Genomic DNA, 20,056 nt, shown 5'->3' on the forward strand with positions numbered 1-20,056 from the left:
CATCCCAGGTATATATTATTCCCTGTGTCATTCAGGCAGGTAAAAGTACGTTCACGCAATCTTTATCTGCATGTGGCCCAGTCTGTTATTGTGGGTCGCTGTTACTGGTTGCTATGGCTACCGGAGAACAGTTAACTCCTTCGAGTCGTTGTGTCAGTCGCTGCAGTTTTGGTCGCATGCAAGTTTTCTGCTCCTCAAGGCAAGGGGGTCTTAATTTTGGGAAATGGAACGTTCTCCCACCTCAGGCAACCCCTGTCAGCATCAAGCTAAAACAATAACAATTTGCATTTATATAGCGCCTTTAACATAGTGAAACGGCCCAAGGCGCTTCACAGGAGCGATCGTCAGACAAAAATTTGACACCGAGCCACTTAAGGTGATATTAGGACAGGTGACCAAAAGCTTGGTCAAAGAGGTAGGTTTTAACGAGCGCCTTGAAGGAGGAGAGAGAGGTAGAGAGGCGGAGAGGTTTAGGGAGGGAATTCCAGGGCTTAGGGCCTAGATGGCTAAAGGCACGGCCGCCAATGGTGGGGCGAAGGAAGTGGGGGATGCACAAGAGACCTGAGTTGGAGGAGCGCAGAGATCTCGGAGGGTTGTGGGAATGGAGGAGGTTACAGAGAGAGGGAGGGGACGAAGCCATGGAAGGATTTGAACATGAGGATGAGAATCTTAAAATCGAGGCATCGCCGGACCGGGAGCCAATGAAGGTCAGTGAGCACAGGGGAGATGGGCAAATGGGAGTTAGTGCAAGTTAGGATACGGGTAGCAGAGTTCCCAGTTGGCCTTAGGAGGGGCATAAATTTGCCCGTCCCTTACAATGCCAAGGGGGTGGAGAGTCCCGGTGCCGAGATAGACTGAGAGATGAGACCCACCAGCCTCTGGGTGGGATTCACCTGGGAATTCAGCCAAGGGGAGCTATTTGGACCCTTAGAGAAAAGTCTTGTTTTTTTTATAGAAATTGGATCACCCCCACCCCCCTTAAAGAGAGAGCCAAGGGGGCGAATGGCATGGGGTCTTGGGGGAGGGGAAACGAACACTGGGCAGGCACCAGATGTTCCAGTAGATTGGCACCATAGTGGTATATGGAGATATACCCATAGTGGTGCTACTGCCATGCTTTTTTTTTATTCGTTCATGGGATGTGGGCGTTTATTGCCCATCCCTAATTGCCCTTGAGAAGGTGGTGGTGAGCCGCCTTCTTGAACCGCTGCAGTCCGTGTGGTGACGGTTCTCCCACAGTGCTGTTAGGAAGGGAGTTCCTCCCACTGACCCCCATGCACTGTGGCACCGGAGGGCACCAGTGGGCACAGTGCCAGTGCGATTGCCAGGATCGTGGCACACATGGTTTTTGGAGGAATACAGCCCATGATTTCTCCACATTCATTATTACATCAGAGGGACCAAAACAAGGTCCATGTTGTTCGTGGGCCAGCCACCAGGAGGTGCGCAAGAGCAGCCTGGCTTGGCTGGTTGTGTTCAATTTTTTTCCTCACGGGGACACAATGAGCAAAGATCGGCAGCTCTCCACAGTGGGTATCGAGGGAGGGGTTGTGGCGTTGAGCATCTGCCCAGCCTTGCAATCTCCTACAATCATTTATTCTTTCCCGGAATCTCCTAGCTGCCGATCTCCTTACCTCCATTTCCTCTATGGTGTACGCCCTTTTAAAACCCCACAATTGGCGTCGCCCAATCCTGATCTACCTCACCTTCTCTGCTTGCCTTTTCTGATGGTGTCCTACACTGTGACTTGGTGTCATCTGTGGCTCAGTGGGTAGCACTCTCTTGCTCTCTGAGTTCATGAAGGTTGTGGGTTCAAGTCCCACTCCAGAGACTTGAGCATAAAATCTAGTGCAGCGCTGAGGAGGTGCCGTCTTTTGGATGAGACGATAAACTGAGGCCCCGTCTGCCCTCTCAGGTGGATGTAAAAGATCCCATGGCACTATTTCAAAGAAGGGCAGGGGAGTTCTCCCTGGTGTCCTGGCCAATATTTATCACTGAAACAGATTATCTAGTTATTATCATATTGCCGTTTGTGGGACTTTGCTGTGCGTAAATTGGCTGCCACGTTTCCTACCTTACAACAATGACTACTCTTCAAAAAGTACTGTAAAGCGCTTTGGGATATCGAGGTTGTGAAAGGCGCTATATAAATGCAAGTTCTTTCTTTTCTTTTAGAGGGTTCACCTAGGTCTTTTCATGTCTCGGTGTATTGTAGCATCTGTGTCCCAGCTACTTACCCGTAACCTCTAAAGGGACTGTGTCCTGTTCGTCATCAATCCCCACAACCACTTCACATCGATAGATGCCCCAGTCGCTTGCCCGCAGAGCGACAATTTCCAGGGTGGCATTGTAGTGGAACGGACCATAGCCGGGCAGGCTGACTCTGCCCCGATAGGCCGGGTTTAGCTTGATGGTGTTGTTCTTGGCTACCAACACAGGGATTTCCTTTCTTCTCCCTCCTTCGAGCAAGACTTTAGTCCATTTGATGCGCGGGGGGTCGGGGAGCAAAGAGGGGTCAATGGCTGAAGTGGGAAGCACGGAGAAAATGCAGGGCAGGAGTGCGGAATCTGCTAATCCCCTGACGACCGGCTGATGTTGGACCTTCTTTATGTTCACTATCTTCTCATAATCGACACCTGTTGTTCGGGAGGGGCGCAGGGAGAGAGATGAACGAACGCAAGGTCAAAGGTTAAAATTAAATCATTGGTACACATCACACTTTATCAGAAGTTCTGAAAGTTTGTTTTTTTTCTTAGTAGAAGCATTATGTTCTACATTTTCTAAATCCAATTTCCTCTCTCCTATCCCACCTTTCCCATAATATTCCGCAGCCGACGGTTCTTTTGCTTATGTCACCTTCGAAGCAACTGCTGTGCCTGAACTGAAAGCTCTTCCAATTCTTTTTTGAAAAAGTTGACCATCTCTCCAACTGGGGGAGGACCTCGCATCCACCTGGCACCTTCCCATGGCATCGTTACTGAGCCTGGGGGCCTTGGCATGCTGACAATCACGTCCTACCCCTCCACAGTCTATGGGTGGTGGCAGCAATACACTGCCCCACTGGGCTGCCTGTAACAAGTTACAATGCTTCAGCTATACAGAGCCTTCTTCAGACCCTATCTGGAGTTCAGTTTTGGGCACCAAACCTCGGGAAAGATATATTGGCTTTGGAATGATACCAGGGCTGCAAGGGTTAAATTATGAGGACAGGTTGCATAAACTTTGCTTGTGTTCCCTTGAATGTAGAAGGTTCAGGGGTGATCTAATCAAGCGGTTTAAAATGATAAACGGAATCGATAGGGTAGATACGGAGAAATAACTTCCACTGATGGGGGAATCCAGAACAAGGGGGCACAATCTTAAAACCAGAGCTAGGCCGTTCAGGAGTGAAATCAGGAAGGTTTTTTCACACAAAGGGTAGTGGAAATCTGGAACTACCTGCCCCAAAAGGACGTGGATGCTGGGAGACAATTGAAATGTTCAAGACTGAGGTTGATAGATTTTCGTTGGGTAAGGGTATCAAGGGATACGGAACAAAGGCAGGTAAATGGAGTTGAGGTACAGATCAGCCATGATCTGATTGAATGGTAGAACAGCCTCGAGGGGCTGAATGGCCTCCTCCTGTTCCTATGTTCCTATAATAAACAAGATAACCATATCACTTGGAGGTTGATTGATATGACAATTTATCAACATTATGGATGACACCTTGTGCAGTTACCAAGCGTGTGAGACCAGGAGAGTCCACTAGACACCAGCGATAACTGAGAATGGACAAGCTGCCAACTGAGGCTTCCTGAGGTTTGAACAGCTGAGACACAATGCAATTTAATACGAAGTAAGGTAATGCATAATACTGTGAAATCAGAGAGGTTCATGATTAAAGTGTAAGGCACAAAGTATGAGGTGTTGCAAAGCTGCTGTATACTGTGCTGTACAAAAGGCCGCCTACTAACCCAAAACTTCCTTCCGGGGCTTGTAATCCAACTCATTATAATCTGTTTCATATTAGTCCCTTTCGACACGTAATTTTAAACCCTTGTAGCAAACTTTGAATTGTTAGTTTTATTTAAATATCAGACTGTGCCTTTTGATCAAATGGATCATTTCCATGGCTGAATTACTGTAGCATCATTTTTCCTTTGATGCCAATCTTTTCGTTCCACTGTGTGGATCTTTACATTTTGCGCAGACTTGCAAAGTCTTCATATCTTCCGGGATACTTAATACTGCATTTATACCACCTGTTTTTCTTTTGTTAGTTGTCGATATATGTAGAAGCATTGTTGAGTGCATATGAAAACCTCCACATTGAAGGGTTAAAGAAAGAACTTGCATTTATATAGCGCCTTTCACGACCTCATGACATCCCAAAGCACTTTACAGCCAATGAAGGGCTTTTGAAGTGTAGTCACTGTTGTACTGTAGGAAACCCAGTAGCCAATTTGTGCACAGCAAGATCCCACAAACAGCCATAAGATCATGACCAGATAATCTGTTTTGGTGATACTGGTTGAGGGATAAATATTGGGCAGGACACCGGGGAGAACTCCTCTGCTCTGCTTCGAAATTGTGCCATGGGATTTTTTACATCCATCTGGAAGTGCAAAAAAGTCCCACTCCGGAGACTTGAGCCGATAATCTAGGCTGACACTCCCAGTGCAATACTGAGGGAGCGCTGCACTGTCAGAGGTGCCGTCTTTCAGATGAGACGTTAAACCAAGGCCCCGTCTGCCTTCTCAAGGTGTAAAAGATTCTGAGGCATTAAACAAAGAAGAGCAAGAGAGTTCTCCCCGGTGCCCTGGCCAATAACCAATATCACTAAAATACAGATTACCTGGTCATTATCACATTGTTTGTGGGATCTTGCTGTGCGCAAATTGGCTGCCGCGTTTCCTACATTACAACAGTGACTACACTTCAAAAGTACTTAATTTTCTGTAAAGCATTTGGGATGTTCTGAGGTCATTAACTCGATATAGAAATGCAAATCCCTTTTTTAAACCTGGCATCTCGCTACTTTGACTGTCTCAGTGCAGGCTGGCCATTCACTGACTGAGAAAGAGCACTTCTTTAAATAATTTTTAGGGATGGTGAACTCCACATTCCTCTTCACACACGTCCCAGTCCTTCCCCAAATTTTAAATCGCGAACCTACCTGCCTCGTGCAGAGACGCAGCAGAAGCCAGGCAGAGACAGAGCCATCCGGTGTGAAGAGGCGCATTTAACATGCTTAACCTGGAACAAGAAGGAAAAGATTTCTCTGGGGATTATTACTAAAAGGCTCAATGAATTGCTGCTTGCAGAACTGACTGCCTCGTCGGTGAGTTAGTTCTCACTAGCCCTGCCTCCTTCTCCCCTCCCCCTCGCCAAGGTTCTGACTGAAACACCAGACACCGAACAATAAATATTTTAGAGGCTCGAAGCGACAATTTGCTGGTCACACCTTCGCTGCAGGAGAGAGAGAACTGAAACATGTAAAGCAACATACGAACAACGACAGACAGGGGAAAAAAACCTCTGATCCATCCTGCCTGTCCCTCACAACTGCGATGCTGTGTCCATCAAAATATACACACTGTCCACCCTCACCCCGAAAGCCACGCGATCTCCTGGGAGAGGTGAACAACCAGATAAAAACACAGGCCAATCAGGGGGGAAAAAAATCTGCAAAAGTTCCTCTGTGACCCCCTTAGGCGATCGAAAGTAGTCCAGGAGACTCTGGCCCTGATTAATGTTACACAGTGCCTACCTTTTGTACAAGGTGATCTCTGACCCAGCCTCTGTATATGTGTATATACACACACACACACACACACACACACACGTATATATAACATGCATTTAAATAGCACCTTTAATGTAGTAAAACATCCCAAGGCGCTTCACAGGAGCATTATCAGACATAAGGAGATATTAGGACAGGTGACCAAAAGCTTGGTCAAAGAGGTAGGTTTTAAGAAGCATCATAAAGAAGGAGAGAGAGGTAGAGAGGCGGATTATTCACACACACATGTATATATATATATATATATATATATTTATGTATATATGCTCCAAGCAATTTCTGATCGAGTTTACATTCTTTGTGCCGCAGTTTTACTTATAGCCACAAAAGTTCACAAAGTATCCATGCAATCTGTTGACATTTCTCAGGGTCCTTCAACTTATTTAACTAAACAAAACCACACTTTTTATTTAATTTACCGTTGTAATAAACTGGATAGCCAGGTAGCGAAGGCTAGAATACTAGAGCCTGGTCTTCAGTTGCTTCCAAGCCTTTATTCACAGAGATCCGCATTACACCCACCACACTCTAAATAAGCCCTCATATAAATGGATACAAGAGAGTCCCCAATTGATATCCACCACCTGAATACAATTAACACTAATTGATATAAATCATATGGATACAATAAAGAACCATTTCTGGCTTCTCCCATTTCTTTTTACAATGGAATCTTGTGCTTATCAGAGTGAGAGAGGTCAACAGTCAGGAAAGTATCTCCTCGTGTCATAGTATCATAGTAGGTACAGCACAGGACGAGGCCATTCGGCCCATTGTGCCTGTGCCGGCTCTTTGAAAGAGCTATCCAATTGCCCCACTCCCCTGCTCTTTCCCTATAGCACCGTAATTTTTTTCCCTTCAAGTATTTATCCAATTCCCTTTGGAAAGTTACTATTGAATCTGCTTCCATCACCCTTTCAGGCAGTGTCACTCCCAACTATTCGATAGGTTTCACGCCAAACGATATTGCTTTTGAGCCAGGAGTCCACGACTTGGCGTCCCCACCCCTGAGCACATCTCGGAACATCACAGGCGCGAGCGCTCAGGGAATCGTGCGCTGTGGCCCTGCAATTTCTGCCAATGCCATTCTCTGGTGGGCGTGGCAGATGCCTTTGAAGTACAGTGACTGGAATGGGAGGTCAGAGATGGGGGATATTAGAGGGGAATGGGAGGTTAGAGATTGGGGATATTAGAGGGGACTGGGAGGTTAGAGATGGGGGGTATTAGAGGGGAATGGGAGATCATAGATGGGGGGTTATTGGAGGGGAATGGGAGTTTAGAGATGAGGGCATTGGAGGGGAATGGGAGGTTAGAGATGGGGGGTATTAGAGGGGAATGGGAGATCATAGATGGGGGGTTATTGGAGGGGAATGGGAGTTTAGAGATGGGGGCATTGGAGGGGAATGGGAGGTTAGAGATGGGGGGTATTGGAAGGGAATTGGAGGTCAAAAATGGGGGTATTGGAGGGGAATGGGAGGTCAGAGATGGGAGGGATTGGAGGGGAATGGGAGTCAGAGGTGGAGGGTATTGGAGGAGAATGGGAGGTCAGAGATGGGAGGGATTGGAGGGGAATTGGAGGTCAGAGATGGGGGGTATTGGAGGAGAATGGGAGATCAGAGATGGGGCATATTGGAGGGGAATGGGAGGTCAGGGATGGGGCGTATTGAAAGGGAATGGGAGGTCAGGGATGGGGGGTTATTGGAGGAGGAATGGGAGGTCAGAGATGGGGGAGTATTGGAGGGGGAATGGGAGGTCAGCGATGGGGCATATTGAAGGGGAATGGGAGGTCAGGGATGGGGCATATTGGAGGGGGAATGGGAGGTCAGAGATGGGGGGTATTGGAGGGAGAATGGGAGGTAAGAGATGGGGGGGGTATTGGAGGGAGAATGGGAGGTCAGAGATGGGGGAGTATTAGAGGGGAATGGGAGGTCAGGGATGAGGGTATTGGAGGGAGAATGGGAGGTCAGAGATGGGGGTAATGGAGGGAAATGGGAGGTCAGAGATGGGCAGTATTCTAGAAGAATGGGAGGTTAGAGATGGGGGGGTATTGGAGGGAGAATGGGAGGTCAGAGATGGGGGAGTATTAGAGGGGAATGGGAGGTCAGGGATGGGGGTATTGGAGGGAGAATGGGAGGTCAGAGATGGGGGGTAATGGAGGGGAATGGGAGGTTAGAGATAGTGGCTAATGGAGGGGAATGGGAGGTCAGAGATGGGCAGTATTCTAGAAGAATGGGAGGTTAGAGATGGGATGGGATTGGAGAGGAATGGAAGATTAGAGTTGGGGGGTATTGGAGGGGAATGGGAGATTAGAGTTGGGGGGTATTGGAGGGGAATGGGAGATTAGAGTTGGGGGGTATTGGAGTGGACAGATGGGGCTTGAATTGTTTTTTTTTGAGGACAGGGTTGATGGCAGCAGCTTTGAAATGGTTACAGATGGTGCCTGAGAAAAAGGGGCAATTTATATCCACATGGGGTCCTGAAGATGTAGTTATACAAAAGGATGGCCCTGCTTCTTATTATTATTGTAGGACAGAAGATAAATGTACCTTGATTCAGGAAAAAATGGCAGCAACACTTTCAGTTACTGGGCTCCGTGACTACTTTATTAGAATAGTCGGACAAATCATCTTTATCACGAGTGATTAAATCTGTTTATCGGTGTGTCAGGATGTGGGGGCGTGTTCATTACTGTGATGCATGTGTAACAAAATGATCAACCCATCTCTAAAAAAACTAGACAGGGTACAATTGTGATAAGGTACTGGATCAGGCAACCCAGAGAGTGAGAGTTCAAATCCCACGATTGGAACTGGATTGAATAAATCTGGTAATTTGTGAGCTGGCACCAGGAATATTGACCATGAAAGCTGCCAGATTGTCGTAAAAACCCTACTAGGGATGGGCAATAAACACCTCCCTCGCCAGTGTGACCCACATTCCAAGAACAAAAAATCAAAAAATCAATCACGTAGCACAGAGAAGAAAGCTCCCCCCTCCTCCCCGTGTGTGTGCGTTTTGCCAACCTCACCTTCGTGGAATGGAGAACTTCTGATCCATCATTGCGACATTCCCACTTCCCCGTGCCAACTCTTCTTAAGGCCTTTCCAAGACAAACTGCCAATTTCAGGATACTTTTTGTGTCATGGACAAGTTCCAACTTGGAACTGGGCTGAGACGTCCCTGAGCTCAATTCACATAGGACCCTTACAGCCAGCAGAGAGATGGGAGACTCCATGAGGAAGGGAGCAGGTCACAAATTGGTGGAAGGGTCTCTCTGCCCTTTCTCCTCCCCAATAGCTCATTGGGTAACTGCGCTGTGAGAGAGAGATGGGCTTCCAGAGTTTGACTGTGGTGACCTAATTTCTTAACAGAACTGGCTTACTCACCGATGGGGGAATCCACTGCCAAACTGTTCCTTGAACCGTGTCCTGTGCTTAAAGAAATAACCAAGCACCTCGGAAAGTTGCATTTTATCTGCCCGAAAGAGGGAGGGGAAACGTGGAACTAGGGAGTGTGAAGCCATTGCTTCTCCAGGGTGCAGCGCATCGTAGGAAGGATGACATCAAATATATACTTTTAAATGAACAAGTTTCAAGTGTTTGGGATAAATGCTCTCCCTCTCTCGCCCCCCTTGCCCACTCCCCTCCCCGCATAGCCAGAGCAGTGGACGTGAAACAGGCTCCCAGTCGATATACTGGAATAGCTGACTCCCTCAAAGAGGAGCTGGATAAATAACTACTTAGGAAAGGGACTGCCGATTGTAGGAATAGGTACAGGCTGATGATCAAATGCTGGATGGAACTTGATGGTTTCTTTCCTGTAGGGTAGGACAGGGGACGGGGGAGCAGAGGGGATATTGTCCGGTGGGCAGCGGGCTAAAGATATGAGAATAAATGAAAATCCTGGAGTTTTTGCTTAATTATTGTTGGGGAACAGGAGAATTTCTTTTACGCAGCGAGTTGTTATGATCTGGAATGCACTGCCTGAAAGGGCGGTGGAAGCAGATTCAATAATAACTTTCAAAAGGGAATTGGATAAATACTTGAAAAGGAAAAATTTGCAGGGCTATGGGGAAAGAGCAGGGGAGTGAGGCTAATTGAATAGTTTTTTCAAAGGGTCAGCACAGGCACGATGGGCCAAAAGGCCACCTTTCGTGCTGTTTGCCGTGACTCAGTGGGTAGCACTCGCACCTCTGAGTCAGAAAGTTGTGGGTTCAAGTCTCACTCCATGGGACTTGAGCACAAAATCTAGGCTGACACTCCTAGTGCAGTTCGGAGGGAGTGCTGCACTGTCGGAGGTGCCGTCTTTCGGATGAGATGTTAAACCGAGGCCCCATCTGTCCTCTCAGGTGGACATAGAAGATCCCATGACACTATTTCAAAAAAGAGCAGGGGAGTTCTCCCCGGTGTCCTGGCCAATATTTATCCCCCAACCAATATCACTAAAAACAGATTATCTGGTCATTATCTCATTGCTGTTTGTGGGATCTTGCTGTACGCAAATTGGCTGCTGCGTTTCCTACATTATAACAGTGACTACACTTCAAAAGTACTTCATTGGCTATATAACACTTTGGGACGTCCTGAGGTCGTGATAGATGCTATATAAACGCAAGTCTTTCTTTCCTGTAAGATTATATGATCAGCGACTATTAATTCAGAGCCTTCCCTCAGGAGATCTCTTACATGTAAGAATGCCCTCAGAGTGGGTACTGGAGGGTGCCTGGTGTCCTATTCCAGAAAGGATCACTTTACGGGCAAGGGGAAGAAGAGCAGGTTCGGACCGCAAATAACTACACTTCAGTCCTAATGAAACCACAAATTCTCCATGAATTGGCCCTGACTTTTAAGCGTGAGCCCTATTTTAACGACTTTCCAGGATTCAAACTGTTCAGTGCAAGCTAATTAAACTTGTGCAGCCGAGGTGTATTAAACCCAGAGTGTTCTTAAACTACCAGGTTTTAACAGAGCCTTATGACGTCTGTGGGGAATAACGGGAATGTGTGGAATCGATTTTCGGGTCAAAACAGTGCAGCTTTAATTCTGTCTCACGCTGTCAGGCAATTTGGCTGCTGCAGCTCGCAGTGGCATCGTAGATCTCACTTAGCGAAGAGAACCCAGCCCTGCTCCTCCATTATCACATTGATTCACAACACATTTTGCTGTGTCCCAGAAGTTATTTGTTTCTCATAATTATTATTATTATTACTACTTCAATTTTCTCCGCACTGTCCCTCTGGTACCCAAGTGGCCAGTTCAACATATGAGTCAAGATGGTGAGTGTCACCAGGATATTTGACTGTGGTGGGCATCACAATCAAGCCTGATTCTGTCTTTGCCCAAAGTCCTCAATAGCAGCTGGAGCCTGAACCCTGGTATATTTAACCCAGGGTTTAGGCAACCGGGAGCCTGAACCCTGGTATATTTAACCCAGGGTCAACAGACCAATTGTAATGTTGCTTCTGACATCCAGAGGAAGATTGGAAAGCAAGGTTACGCCGCTAACTAAATCTCGTTAAAGTGGCAGCAAACTGTCTGGGTGCTGCTGTAAACTAGGAAGCGCGGCGGCCAATTAACGCACTACAAGGTCCCACGACCCCTAGAGCTACTGTCTCCTTTAACTCTCACGCACCTCAACCCTCGAGAAGGCCCCGGCTTTGACCCCTGGTCTCTGCTGATCTCAGCCTAGGTTACGGTAAAAACAGTACAGCTAGGCTCGGTGCTCCTGGGTAAAGAAGGAAGTTAATTCTGCCCCTGGTTTTCGGACCTGACTGCTGTCTACAGACCTGTGCTGGAGATGAGTCCATGTCGACATCAGGTGTAGATAGAATTGAGCTATGATTTGGCGACCGTGCTGTCAGTTCCCTTCCTAAACCTCTCCGCCTCTCTCTCTTCTCCTTTAAATCTCTCCTTAAAACCTACCTCTTTGAACAAGCTTTTGGTCACCTGTCCTAATATCTCCTTATGTGGCTCGGTGTCAGATTTTGTCAGATTTACGCTCCTGTGAAGCGCCTTGGGACTTTTTTTAACTACGTTAAAGGCGCTATATAAATGCAGGTTGCTACTGTTGTTATTCCCTCTCGGTCAAAGAGCCGATTGAGGTTCACTGTTCAGGCTTACAAGTGAAGAGGGCCTCAAGGATGAGGCTACTAGAACCTGTCAGGAGGAGACAATCCATTCAGAAAATGGGCGGAAATTAAAAAAAGAAAATCCAAGTTCCTGGTGAAGGTATGTGAAAATCGAGCAGCCTAGTTTGTTGAAAGGCGATGTGCTTTGCACTCAGTTATATTTGAACACTTGCCACCTCATAATTGGCTGCGGACTGTCTCCCTTACAATATTATGGGATATTTAGAGAGCTTGTCCTTTCAAAGTGCTTAATCTATAATTGTCTTTTTTTAGCCTGGAGCAGCCTAGGATGGAATCCAACCCAGACAGATGGAATAAAACTCTCGGGTCACAAAAAAAAAAATCAGCACAGAGTCAGTTCTGGATCCAGCTCCTGGTGGGCATCGGTTCATGGTACAAACTCGAGCTGATTACTACTGAAATAAAAACCAGAAAATGCTGGAAATACTCAGCAAGTCAGGCAGCATCTGTGGAGAAAGAAACAGAGTTAACGATTCAGGTCGATGACCCTTCGTCAGAACTGGAAGAAGTTGAAGATTAAACAGTTTTTAAGCAAGTACAGAGCCGGGGGAAATCCAATCAATCCCACTCCCCTGCTCTTTCCCCACAGCCCTGAAAATGTTTTCCTTTCAAGTATTTTGTCAAAGTGGTCCTGTAACAGGCGTTAGGCCCCTAATTTAATAATTCAAGGGGCCTACCGCCTGTTTGATGCTTCTGCCCGGGACACCTAAAAAAAATGGGCCCCATGAATCTGGCAGCGGGCTCAACGGCTGATTGGCTGTAGGACGTCCCACCACTAAATTGGTACGCTTTGCACCTGTTTTACGGTCTCTGCATTAACACAGAGGTACAAGACGCCAACTCCCAAATCCAAGCACAAAAGTCCGAGAGCTGGTTGCTCTCCCGAAACTGGGTGAGATGTTTAATTTTCATATTGAAACACTTCACGGAACTCATACCTAGTTTATATTCTACAACTCTTCCCTAGTGGATATAAACCACAATATGTGCCTGGTCCTCCGATGCTGAATTTGCCCGGTTTACACTGGCAGGGTGGATTCAGCGATAGAAAGAAAGAGCATCGCTGGGATTGTACGGGTGAGGCGAGGGGTCGAAATGGCGGGCGCTGCGTCAAATGTCACTGGCGTCTTAACCTTTGCGAGGTTTGGAGGCAAGAACGGGAGCTCACTCCTGAGGGGTTTATATGGCAAAAAATGCCTCCATCGACACAATTGCCGTCGTCTTGTACGATAATCAGGAGAGCGGAGCCCAGCTGTGGATGGCCAGGAACAGCTGTGCTGCATCAGGTTTGCGTGCCTCCAAATACAGGGTGGTCTCCTGACCCTCGGAGACATCCCAGTGCGCAGCCCTTTCACCCAAATCAGGTACAAGATGCATCTCCTTTCACAAATAAGTCTACCAATCTGGGAGGTAAGCGAGGGGAGACTCTGGGTGCCAATAAGTAGGTAGGACGACTGGAGCTTGTGTTGACTGGGTTTGGTTTCTGGAGGCTCTGTGGTGATTCCCAGGAGCGAACCGTCCGCTTGAGAGGGCACTTGGTGAAGACTGATCTGCTGAGAATCAGAGGCCAACGTGCAGGAGGTAACTGTTGTGTGCTGGTGGCACTGGGCTTCTCACAGGTGGTTGCAAGAACACCGTCGGAGATGCCGTCTTTCGGATGAGACATTAAACCAAGGCCCCCGTCTGCCCTCTCTATTTCGAAGAAGAGCAGGGGAGTCCTCTCCGGTCTCCTGGCCAATATTTGTCCCTCAACCGACACCACTAAAAGCAGATTATCTGGTCATTTATCTCATTGTTGTTTATGGGATCTTGCTGTGCACAAATTGGCTGCTGCGTTTCTTATATTGCAACAGTGACTACACTTCAAAATTACTTCATTGGCTGTAAAGCGCTTTGGGACGTCCTGAGGTCGTGAAAGTCGCTATATAAATGCAAGTCTTTCTTTTACTTAGCCAAGATCCAGAAAGTATGGCATGTGCCTTTGTGCAGGGCCGGGTTAGAGATGTAATGTGCTAAGTCTACTAATGGGGAAGGTGTAGAGTCATTCATGGCCCACCTTCCCTTCACCTTTGACCCTCAAGCTGCTCCATGTCCACTTAGGCCTCCATTCCTGGCCTGTCCGACGACGTGTGAACTGGGCGACAGTGATGTTCCCTCTCCCTTTCTTTTTCCAACAAAAGAAGGGAAGGGAAGGGAACGGTATCAGGAGTGAAGATTATCCTATAGTTTCTTTTTTCCCTCCTCTTCCTGCGGGGAAGCTCCTGGCTTCAACTTGACAACTGCCTCCGTCGGCACGACATTCCATGTAGCAGAATCGAAGACGCACGGATTGACAATCCGTCTCTCCGTGCTGCAGTGCTTTGCAGACCTCCCGAGAGTGGCCCTCCAGCAAGACACTGGTTGAGTCGGTGGCCCTCGGTAAACGGTTAGTGAGTGAAACCGGGCCGGACACGGAATGAGAAAAGCAGATTGGGATCCATCGAGCCCACCCCTCCCACAGACTGTGGACAATCCTCACAGTAATGGACTCCAAGCAGCTTTATCCATCCTCCATTGTTGTAAATTGCATACAAAAATATCTTAACAAAGCACAAGAGTTAATGAAGCAGTTATTACTTTTAGTCATACTGGAGATTAATGGACCAGAGTGGGCAAAGATGCTTAATGTACCAGTACTAATACCAGTACAAACTAGTGCTGATTAATGTACCAATACATGTAGATGTAGTTTTTGTGTCAGTGCTTAATCCTCCAGCACCCACTCCTGAACCTGCCAGTTGAACATGCTTCTTACACTGGTATTATGTAGGTGTTGTCGTGCCACAGCTTAAGTTGTCAGCTGTGGCTCAGTGGGTAGCACCCTCGTCAGTGAGGCAGAAGGTTGTGGCTTCAAGTCCCACTCCAGAGACTTGAGCACCTAATCTAGGCTGACACTGCAGTGCAGTGCAGTACTGAGGGAGCTGTGTTGTTGGAGGTGCCATCTTTCGGATGAGAAGTCAAACTGAGACCCTGTCTGCCCTCTCAGGTGGACATAAAACATCCCACGACACTATTCAAAGAAGAGCAGGGGAGTTTCTCCCCAGTGTCCTGGTCCCTCAACCAACATCACTAAAATAGATTTATCACATTGCTGTTTTTGGGACCTTGCTGTGCGCAAATTGGCTGCTGCGTTTCCTACATTACAACAGTATTTCATTGGCTGTAAAGCACTTTGGGGTGTTGTGAAAGGTGCTATATAAATGCAAGTTCTTTCTTTCTGTTTTTTAAGCAGATGCTGTTAAGAAAATTCATTGCCCAGAGGCCCCGGAAAGGCCAATGTAGAAGAACGCTCTGTACTCTGTTTCTGAAACAGAGACTGTGCATCACTATCTGCTGTTAACTTCCTCCCCACAGCAAAGACCAGCGCTCGTATTTCTCGGTAGAAAGTGGCTGGCCATCAAATATTGATGGTTGTCGGCACTTGATCTATTACCTTGCAACTGAAATCCAATTTGACGTTGATCCCTGTAAATGAGGAGCGACAGAGAAATGGTCCTTCAGTATTGATTACGCCCTTTTGACCTTCCCAAATCAAAGCAGGAACAACGGCGGGGAGATAAAGTAAACACGACAAAGGATGGGGACAAAACAGCTTCTCTCAGTGTTGCTTCTAATACTCTGGAGTAAGAAGGGCGAGGTCACCATGGCCTCACTCCTCCCTATCTCTGCATCCTTCCACGGCTTCCCCCCTCCCTATCTCTGTAACCTCCTCCAGCCCTACAACCCTCCGAGATCTCTGCGCTCCTCCAACTCTGGCCTCTTGCGCGTCCTCCACTTCCATTGCCCCTCCACTGGCAGCCATGCCTTCTGCCGTCTAGGTTCTAAGATCTGGAATTCACTCCCTAAACCTCTCCGCCTCTCCACCTCTCTCTCCTTTAACATCCTTAAAACCTATCTCTTTGGCCAAGTATTTGGTCACCTCTCCAAATGTCTCCTACTTTGGCTCAGGGTCAGTTTTTTATCTGATGATGATCCTGTGAAGCTCCTTGGGACGTTTTTACTATGTTAAAGGTGCTATATAAATGCAAGCTGTTCTAAGACAAGTGGCTCATCAGCTTCCAATCTCAATCTCAATTTCTCCTCTCTTTTCCAGAAGGCACCAACACTTGCTTGGAGGCATAGCTCCCATGGACATCGTCCATCCTCCAGTACCTGAACCCCAGTGAGAGTCAGCACCTTCAGGAGAGGAGGGGACCTGAACCCCAATGAGAGTCAGCGCCTTCAAGAGAGGAGGGGACCCGTACCCCAGTGAGAGTCAGCGCCTTCAAGAGAGGAGGGGACCCGTACCCCAGTGAGAGTCAGCGCCTTCAAGAGAGGAGGGGACCCGTACCCCAGTGAGAGTCAGCACCTTCAGGAGAGGAGGGGACCTGTACCCCAGTGAGAGTCAGCACCTTCAGTAGAGGAGGGGACCTGTACCCCAGTGAGAGTCAGCACCTTCAGGAGAGGAGGGGACCTGTACCCCAGTGAGAGTCAGCACCTTCAGGAGAAGAGGGGACCTGTACCCCAGTGAGAGTCAGCACCTTCAGGAGAGGAGGGGACCTGTACCCCAGTGAGAGTCAGCACCTTCAGGAGAGGAGGGGACCTGTACCCCAGTGAGATTCAGCACCTTCAGGAGAAGAGGGGACCTGTACCCCAGTGAGAGTCAGCACCTTCAGTAGAGGAGGGGACCTGTACCCCAGTGAGAGTCAGCACCTTCAGGAGAGGAGGGGACCTGTACCCCAGTGAGAGTCAGCACCTTCAGGAGAGGGGGAGAGAAAATTGGGGAGGGGGGAAGTGGTCCAGTAAGGAACATTTATTGAGATGTTAAACCACAAGAACAAGGAGATATTGGAAAAATAAGAGTGCGGAATAAGCACGGTCTCATCTGCAGAAAGCGCCAGCACACAATAATCCATCTCACTGGGATGATCTCACACCATGTGGTATTAGTAATGAATGTTAATGCAATGGTATGAAGTTCCTCTGTCCAGTGTTTTAATAAGGCTTTAACCCAATTTCCACTCAACCGAGCAGCAATCAAATTCAAATAGCTTTTAGATTACAAGAGCAACAGCACTGACTTCCATTAGACTGTGCGGTAGAGAAAGACCCTAGTGATCTTTAAACTAGGGCAGCCAAGTCAAAGTTTCCTACAGATTGGCAAACCACAATATCCTAGGATCAAAGCATAATGTGCTCCCTACCCATCTCGCTGCACTGTAGAGTGAGCACGGTCGATTTTCAGCCAAGATCCACCTACAAAGCACACTGGAAACCTCGTTAACTCCTGTGTGAAATATGTACATTTATCGGGTTTTATTTCTGGACTGGAATTGTTGAACGACTATCCGGCTTGTGGGATGAAGATTTGCAAGCTGGCATTGTTTTGTAACCTGAAGTTCATTGGAATGCGGTGGATGCGGTAAGGATGTTCCCAAGGATGGGTGAAACTAGAACTAGGGGGCATAATCTTAGAATAAGGGGCTGCTCTTTCAAAACTGAGATGAGGAGAAACTTCTTCACTCAGAGGGTAGTAGGTCTGTGGAATTTGCTGCCCCAGGAAGCTGTGGAAGCTACATCATTAAATAAATTTAAAACAGTAATAGATAGTTTCCTAGAAGTAAAGGGAATTAGGGGTTACGGGGAGCGGGCAGGAAATTGGACATGAATTTAGATTTGAGGTTAGGATCAGATCAGCCATGATCTTATTGTGTGTATGCGTGCGTGTTTGTGTATCTGTATATGTGTGCGTGTCTGTGTGTGTAATGTATGTATTTGTGCGTGTGTGCATGTGTAGTTATGTATATGTGTGTATGTGTGTACATGTGTGGGTATAGATGTGTATTTACATGTGTGCGCGAATAGATATGTGTGTATGTATGTGTGTGTATATGTAGGTGTGTGTATGTATGTAGGTGTGTGTGTATGTGTGTGCATGTATATGTAGGTGTGTGTGTATATGTAGGTGTGTGTATGTATATCTGTGTGTGTGTATATGTAGGTGTGTGTATGTATATGTAGGTGTGCATGTATGCATGCGTTTTTGTGTATTTGTATGTGTGTGCGTGTCTGTGTGTGTGTATGTGGAATGTATGTATTTGTGCGTGTGTGTATGTGTATGTGTGTACATGTATGTATGTATGTGTGCACATGTGTGCGTATAGATGTGTGTTTACATGTGTGTGCGTATACATATGTGTGTGTATATGTAGGTGTGTGTATGTATGTATATGTAGGTGTATGTGTGTGTGTATGTGTGTATGTATGTATATGTAGGTGTGCGTGTATATGTAGGTGTGTGTGTATATGTAAGGTGTGTATGTATGTATATGTAGGTGTGTGTGTATATGTAGGTGTGTGTATGTATGTATATGTAGGTGTGTGTGTATATGTAGGTGTGTGTATGAATATGTAGGTGTGCGTGTATATGTAGGTGCATGTCTATATGTAGGTGTGTGTGTATATGTAGGTGTGTGTATGTATATGTAGGTGTGTGTGTATATGTAGGTGTATGTGTATATGTAGGTGTGTGTATATGTAGGTGTGTGTATGTATGTATATGTAGGTGTGTGTGTATATGTAAGGTGTGTATGTATGTATATGTAGGTGTGTATGTATATGTAGGTGTGTGTGTATATGTAGGTGTGTATGTATGTATGTATATGTAGGTGTGTGTGTATATGTAAGGTGTGTATGTATGTATATGTAGGTGTGTGTGTATATGTAGGTGTGTGTATATATATGTAGGTGTGTGTGTATATGTAAGGTGTGTATGTATATGTAGGTGTGTGTATGTATATGTAGGTGTGTGTATATGTAGGTGTGTGTATGTATATGTAGGTGTGTGTGTATATGTAAGGTGTGTATGTATGTATATGTAGGTGTGTGTGTATATGTAGGTGTGTGTGTATATGTAGGTGTGTGTATGTATATGTAGGTGTGTGTGTATATGTAGGTGTGTGTGTATATGTGGGTGTGTGTATATGTAGGTGTGTGTATGTATGTATATGTAGGTGTGTGTGTATATGTAAGGTGTGTATGTATGTATATGTAGGTGTGTATGTATATGTAGGTGTGTGTGTATATGTAGGTGTGTATGTATGTATGTATATGTAGGTGTGTGTGTATATGTAAGGTGTGTGTGTATGTATATGTAGGTGTGTGTGTATATGTAAGGTGTGTATGTATGTATATGTAGGTGTGTGTGTATATGTAGGTGTGTGTATATATATGTAGGTGTGTGTGTATATGTAAGGTGTGTATGTATATGTAGGTGTGTGTATGTATATGTAGGTGTGTGTGTATATGTAGGTGTGTGTATGTATATGTAAGGTGTGTGTGAATATGTAAGGTGTGTATGTATGTATATGTATGTGTGTATGTATATGTAGGTGTGTGTGTACATGTAGGTGTGTGTATATGTAAGGTGTGTATGTATATGTAGGTGTGTGTATGTATATGTAGGTGTGTGTGTATATGTAGGTGTGTGTATATGTAAGGTGTATGTATATGTAGGTGTGCGTATGTATATGTAGGTATGTGTGTATATGTAGGTGTGTGTATGTATATGTAGGTGTGTGTGTATATGTAAGGTGTGTATGTATGTATATGTAGGTGTGTGTGTATATGTAGGTGTGTGTGTATATGTAGGTGTGTGTGTATATGTAGGTGTGTGCATGTATGTATATGTAGGTGTATGTGTATGTGTGTGTGTATATGTAGGTGTGTGTGTATATGTAGGTGTGTGTGTATATGTAGGTGTGTGTGTATATGTATGTGTGTGTGTATATGTAGGTGTATGTGTATGTGTGTGTATGTGTGTGTGTGTATGTAGGTGTATGTGTATGTGTAAGTGTGTGTGTCTATATGTAGGTGTGTGTGTGTATATGTAGGTGTGTGTGTATGTAGGTGTGTGTATGTATGTATATGTAGGTGTATGTGTATGTGTGTGTGTATGTGTGTGTGTATGTAGCTGTCAGGTGAGGTTGAAATTGACTCTCAAAGGCCCTGTTGGTGGGGTACCGTGGTTACCATTACCTGTGGAGCTATAACCAACGTGAGTGATGCCTCCTGGGGAGGAGGGAAGAAAAGGTTGGAAGAAC

The 20,056-nt window shown here is 46.3% G+C and overlaps 1 protein-coding gene across 1 annotated transcript in view; it reads right to left on the reverse strand.

Annotated features, from left to right (window-relative positions):
* ncanb (neurocan b) overlaps nt 1-8,848 on the reverse strand; it is a 95,419-nt gene extending 86,571 nt beyond the window's left edge. Inside the window, exons 1-3 of the mRNA XM_067968634.1 lie at nt 8,817-8,848; nt 5,159-5,238; nt 2,238-2,636 (exon numbers count right to left, since the gene is read on the reverse strand). Coding sequence (XP_067824735.1) covers nt 2,238-2,636; nt 5,159-5,238; nt 8,817-8,848 — 511 coding nt within the window. The remainder of the gene's footprint in view (nt 1-2,237; nt 2,637-5,158; nt 5,239-8,816) is intronic.
* Between the last annotated feature and the right edge of the window lie 11,208 nt (nt 8,849-20,056).

This window comes from Heptranchias perlo, chromosome 29 (genome assembly GCF_035084215.1).
Source record: "Heptranchias perlo isolate sHepPer1 chromosome 29, sHepPer1.hap1, whole genome shotgun sequence".
Taxonomy (NCBI): domain Eukaryota; kingdom Metazoa; phylum Chordata; class Chondrichthyes; order Hexanchiformes; family Hexanchidae; genus Heptranchias; species Heptranchias perlo.